This window comes from Ostrea edulis, chromosome 4 (genome assembly GCF_947568905.1).
Source record: "Ostrea edulis chromosome 4, xbOstEdul1.1, whole genome shotgun sequence".
In the NCBI taxonomy this organism is placed as follows: Eukaryota; Metazoa; Mollusca; class Bivalvia; order Ostreida; family Ostreidae; genus Ostrea; species Ostrea edulis.
Window position 1 is genome coordinate 67069015 of NC_079167.1, and position 6302 is coordinate 67075316.

The 6302-nt window shown below is 36.4% G+C and overlaps 1 protein-coding gene across 1 annotated transcript in view; it reads left to right on the forward strand.

Moving 5' to 3' along the window:
• The first annotated feature begins 1233 nt into the window (after positions 1-1233).
• The window catches only part of LOC125670881 (LITAF domain-containing protein-like), a 7318-nt gene continuing 2249 nt past the window's right edge, over positions 1234-6302 (forward strand). The window contains exon 1 of the mRNA XM_048906326.2: positions 1234-1405. Coding sequence (XP_048762283.1) covers positions 1315-1405 — 91 coding nt within the window. The 5' untranslated portion in view covers positions 1234-1314. The remainder of the gene's footprint in view (positions 1406-6302) is intronic.

The window sequence follows — 6302 nt, forward strand, 5'->3', positions numbered from 1 at the left end:
TTATTTTGGTTTGTATATGCTGTAGCTGCAAGTATGTTTAGCAAGTAATCGCCATATTACGTGTTGCAGATCCGGGCTATCAGCACGACATATACAGGTCATGATTGTTTTCTTGGAATTCCGTTATAATTTATATGATACTCTGAAGCAAGTCTTCTTTTAATGACATTCAAAATTTGATAACATTCATGTATGTTTCATTTGCATACTCTGGTACTTCAACATTTGTAAAATTAAGTCAGCTTCTTAAATGCCACTTGCCATATAAGCACCCCAAATACACCTGAAACTTGAATAAAAACATATATTCAAAAACAAAAACCACAAAGTCTCCTGATTGATGATGTATATAATATTTTTTTGCTTTCATTCAAAGGGTAGATATAAATGTTTGTATTTGAAACCCATACAAGTGTTCCTACATTAATGATTGTTAGAATTGTTCAGATTTTAGCTGTCTATTCGATGCTTTGTTAAAAAAAAAAAAAAAAAAAAAAAGGTAATCGTGTAACGATATGACAAGATGCATCCACATATATTTAATGACCATATAGAATAAATGAGATATGCTTAATGAATGAAAAACTCTCTTTATGGTTCTTGATAGTTCTGCGTAGTTTCTAATACAACCATGAGGTTTTTTATGACATGTTACATGTATAAGTTTTATTAATTATATTCAGGTCTAATAAAAATTGTCTTCCTTCCTGTACAAACTATTGAATAGCTTGCTCATTGCTGACTTATATATATATATAATTCAATAAAAAAAGCAGGAAAATATACAGTTCCAAAATATATTTAAATCACTAGCGCTTTCTGGATTTTAACATCCATCCTCAGGTGAATACAAATTAATAATGAATACCATTAATTTGTATTCACCTGAGGATGGATGTTAAAATCCAGAAAGCGCTAGGGATTTAAATATATTTTGGAACTGTATATTTTCCCGCTTTTTTTATTGAATTATTTTGACTGTGTGATATCAACTCTTTCTATTTTGATTATATATATATATATATATATATTGAATAGCTTGCTCATTGGAAGACAATATATATATATATATATATATATATATATATATATACATATACATATATGTGTGTGTATATGTATGTATATGTTTATTTGATTTAAAAAGAACGTCGAGAGCCTGTGGATAAGCTATGCATGAACGATGTTGAAATTCCTGACACCAATTTTGGTTTTCTCCATTTATGACGCTTTCAGAGTTCCATAATTGTACCCCGAACAAGCAGGATTACGGATAAGGAACTGGGTGAATAGATTCAATCCTTCATCATCAAAATGGACAGTAAACAACCTCCTCCACCCCCAGCATACAGTCAGCCGGGTGGTGTGGGGTATAGTCAGGCACCCCCGCCACCACCAGGCTACCGTGAGTATTGGATTTCGGTTAATTTTACCACTGTTCTTACATGTATATGTATGTCCAAAGTTTTGTCAACAGTTCATGTGTCGCTGTTGACTTAATTCTATGGTGATAAGAAACGTAAATAGAAAACTTCAAATGAAATAAATTCATTTATCTACAATGATTGTGAAATACCCGTATAATGATAATATAACAATGTTATATATGTCTCCGGTACTGACCACTGTTAACAATTACTTAACGATAGATAAATTGTAGGTTCACGAGTTTTAGGTTTTAAGGGGAAATGGACACGATTTGAGCTGAAATTTTTAAATTCATTATAATTTTAGAATGTATTTCTAATTATAGTCAGCAAAAATTTAAATGTCAGTTGTCGAGGTATATGGGAGATACAGAGCTCACAATTCATTGTCATGTAAACAAGGCTTGTGCCATGTTTTTGTTTACATAGGTTGAATATGCTAGTAAAAGTTTCGTTTAAAGTAGATTTTTTTTTTTCAATTTACAAGTTAATTTTGAACACAATATTAAATAGCTTCTAGTGTTTGGCACATCTTACTTTGTTTTAAACATGTTATTTTCTATTAAACAAACTACATGTATATGTAAACAAAAACATGGAAAGAGCCTTGTTTACATATCAAAGAATTGTGAGAGCTTTATCTCACTTGTAACTCAACAACTGATATTCAAATGTTGGTTATCCATTAGAAATACTTTAGTTAGGCATTGTAAACAATAAAATTGGAAAAATGAAATTAGAAAATGTTCACCTCAAATCGTGCCCTTTATTGAACTCGAAGGGAAAAGTTCCAAGTATTTCTTGTCGATATACGCGCGTACATGTACCTGTTCTAGGAATATGTCAGCAGGATATTTTGAGATTTTTCTGTTTAAATTCATTCATCGTCCGAATTCACGCTATCCGTTAAAGTCAATATATTATTTTTTCCCGATCATTATACGTTCTCTCTAATTGACCATCAGAACAATTTACACCCGCAATGGAAGAATAATTCACTAGAATTTAATTCAATAGAAGCACGCACCGAAACACACGGTGATTGTTTTACCCGAGTATGTTGATATGTAGGTACATGGAGTCAATATCCACTACTTAACTGATTTGTACGTACTTTCTTTAAACAGGATGTGGCAGTCATAATGAGATGCGATTATAATCATTTGTAGATAAAACCTGCTAAATTATCAAATGCTTTTAAAGAGAGAAAGGAAATGATAAAAATTTAAAAAAAAAATTTTTTTTTTTGGAAGAAGCCCATGTTTGGACTAGATATATACTACTCAAAATTTGATAAGGATCACTAGGTTATATATGTGTAATTTACCACTAACATAACAAAAGACATAAATTTGACTCAGAAACGTGTTTACTCAGGTTATGAATGAAAATTCATGAACGGCATGAACTTTTATCAATACGGAATGCTTGAAATCTGATAACAACACCAAAAGGCATTTCATTACAAAAAGTTAACAGCAAACCAGAGAAAGAATTACACAGTTTTTTGGGGATAGTCCATCATTACACTTAGTCGATGAAGTGTCAATACCGGGTATGGCCTCCCCTTGCATCAATGACGGCTTGACAACGTCGAGCCATGCTGTCAATAAGCACCCGGATGTTTCCAATGGGAAGATTGTTCCACTCTTCCACGAGGGCGTTTCCGAGCTCTGCCAAAGTCGTGGGTTGTGCTCTACGGCGTGAAAGGGCAACCTGCAGCATGTTCCATACATGCTCAGTCGGGTTCAAGTCCGGCGAGAGCGCTGGCCAGTCCATACGGACAATTGTCTCCTGCTGAAGGTACTGCTCCACCACCCTGACGCGATGAGGACAGGCGTTATCATCCATCAGGATGAACTCAGGGCCAACAGAACCAGCGTAGGGTCTGACGTAAACATCGATGATCTCATCCCGGTACCGCACCCCCGTCATTGTTCCTCTCTCCAGGACATGAAGATCTGTTCTTCCATCCCTGCTGATTCCACCCCAGACCATGATGGAACCACCACCATAACGGTCATGTTCACTGATGTTGGCATCATGGAAACGTTCACGTTGTCGTCGCCCCACTCGGTGCCTCCTGTCTGTAAAGCCCAAACAATACCTGAACTCATCGGTGAACAGAACTTGAACCCAATCGTTCTGTGTCCAAGTGACATGATCTTCAGCCCAGTCCAATCGCTCCCGCCGGTGTCGAACAGTCAGAGGGACTCGAACACATGACTTTCTCGAGTTGAGACCTGCATTGTGAAGCCGATTCCGTATCGTCTGAGTGGACACATTCACCCCCGAGGCGTTCAGGAGGTCGTTACGTAGGCTGGTTGCTGTCCAGAAGGGATGGCGTCGTGCCTGAAGAGCCACAAAATGGTGTTGGCGTTGGGTTGTCGACCTCTGACGACCATCCCCATGTCGGTGTGCTGCTGTACCAAAAGTTTGTTGTCCGTTCCAGGCCCTGTTTACAACGCTCTGGCTGACGTTTAGTGCATTTGCAACGTCACGTTGTGAATAGCCAGCGTCAAGCATTCCAATACATCTGCCCAGTTGTTCTGTCGTCAGGCGACGCCTTACACGTTGAGGGGGCATTGTGTTGATGCCGGAGTGAAAATCGTGCAATGGTAGCAAAAGCATAAACTGTGATGAAAAACGCATTTCCCATGGCATGAAATGCATGTGCAAGTTTGTTGAAGACGTTTTTGATTTCACTTGGACACAATATTGCCAGTTATGCAGTTATTAATTTTTTAAACAGAAAAATATCTATGATCCTTATCAAATTTTGAGTAGTATATATACACTCTTTGTATCGGTGCAAGGTGAAGATAACGAACAGTGATCAATCTCATAACTCCTATAAGCAATACAAAATAGATAGTTGGGCAAACACGGACCCCTGGACACACCAGAGGTGGAATCAGGTGCCTAGGAGGAGTAAACATCCCCTGTTGCTATCAATAAGATATTGCACAAAAATACTGAATACAGTAAATAGAATATATTTCCTGAGGGTTTGTTTTGGCTTCTTTTTTTTTTTTTTTTTTTTTTAATTATTTACATTCTAAATCTGGACTTCACCGATTGTATAAACTACGTTTGAGGATAATTAGTGTGTTATTAGTCCCGTAGCTTGCCTTTCCAATGAACGTGTTATTTTGTATTGTTCAAAGTTGTAAACCGAGACGTGTGCTCCCTGATCTCTAATCAGAGTTGTCTGAGAATCACTAGGCCCGCGGCCATTGTCACATGCATTTGTGACAAAAAGTGATCTCGGTTTATCACGTTGACCTTCATCTGTCACATAGCTGTGATAGATCATTGTGATACCATGGAAATAAGATGACACATTGAGAAATTCTTCCCGCAAACCAATAGTCCAGAAAAATCTAAATTTTCATAGTTCTTAGCATTTCCATGCAGTGAAGAATTCCATGTAGTGAAGATCCGAGGTTTTTCAAACCATGTGGATGAAGTAGAAGTTTACAGAATTTCAATCAAATATAGTAGGGTGAAGTCTACAGAACCCCATACAGTAGCTTCAATTTATTGAATTAAGAGTCGTCTTATAGTCTAGAATCAACTTTGATCAAACCATGCCCCTCGGCGCCTCAGTTGGAGTTTAATAGTGTTTAGAGTGTAGGAATATGTGAAAATTTAAATCAGTGTGCAAGTATCCGTCCAAAATAGTTCAAACACCCTGGGACAAGGGCGGGACCACAATAGAGAGTTAATGTCATGTATGTTGTGTTTAAATACATGTACGCGTTATCAAAGTAAGGTACATATTGATGATGTACGTGTATATAGGGAAAATAGTACCAATTCATTTCCCATAGACCTTAATACTAACCTTTGGCCCTCTCACTAATTAACTATATTGATTTTAAACAAATGACCGCAAACATTTCAAAGTTCATTCCAAGTGCTGATAAAAAACGACAAAAATTATATAGGATCCCGTGCCTTTTTTCGGCCATATTTGTACTTTTTATTTTTATTTTTTTTTTTACAACACATAGCAATCTGCAGTAAATTACACCCTTCATTGTAAGCACACCCCTACCATGATAATTTCCTCAGGCATTTCTCGATTTTGTGCGATAATTTTTCATCCTGACAATAAATTCAAACCTCTATAATATTTCTTTCAATTCCAAATAATTTCACTCTTGATATTAGCCAATCACGCAACACCTAGACATTTATATCTCCGCTTAATCTTGGGTAAACTCGTTCGGGTTACGCATCCGGGGGTTTGGTACTCTCATTCCATAAAGATATAGTGTTCTGTCAGCCATCTTGTGTCGAAGCAAACATCACAGTTAAGATTTACACAAGAAAAATCTTTTGAAATATTTTTCTCATGAACCTTAAGGCTTCGGTTTGTTACGAACAAACACTATGATGTCCTTTATATTAACGTTTGTTCATACTGTAACACCGGACCCTGTTCATATTGCAACACCGGGGTCATTCCTTCATACTGTAACACCGGGGTAATTCCTTCATACTGTAACACCGGGGTCATTCCTTCATACTGTAACACCGGGGTCAGGATTGAGTTAAATAGCTGATCTCCTCCTTTGCACTGTACATCATATATACATGTAGGAGAACATCTCGACAATTGTTCTCAAAAACCGTAAGTCTTAGTTTGATAGGTGATATGCATTTACAAGTGATATGTATTTACAAGTGATATCTATATACATGTTGTATGTATTTTTAAGTGATATGTACACATGAATTTACAAGTGATGTGTATTTACAAATGATATGTATTTACATGTGGTATGTATTTACAAATGATATGTATTTACAAGTGATATGTATTTACATGTGGTATGTATTTTTAAGTGATATGTAGTTTTAAGTGAT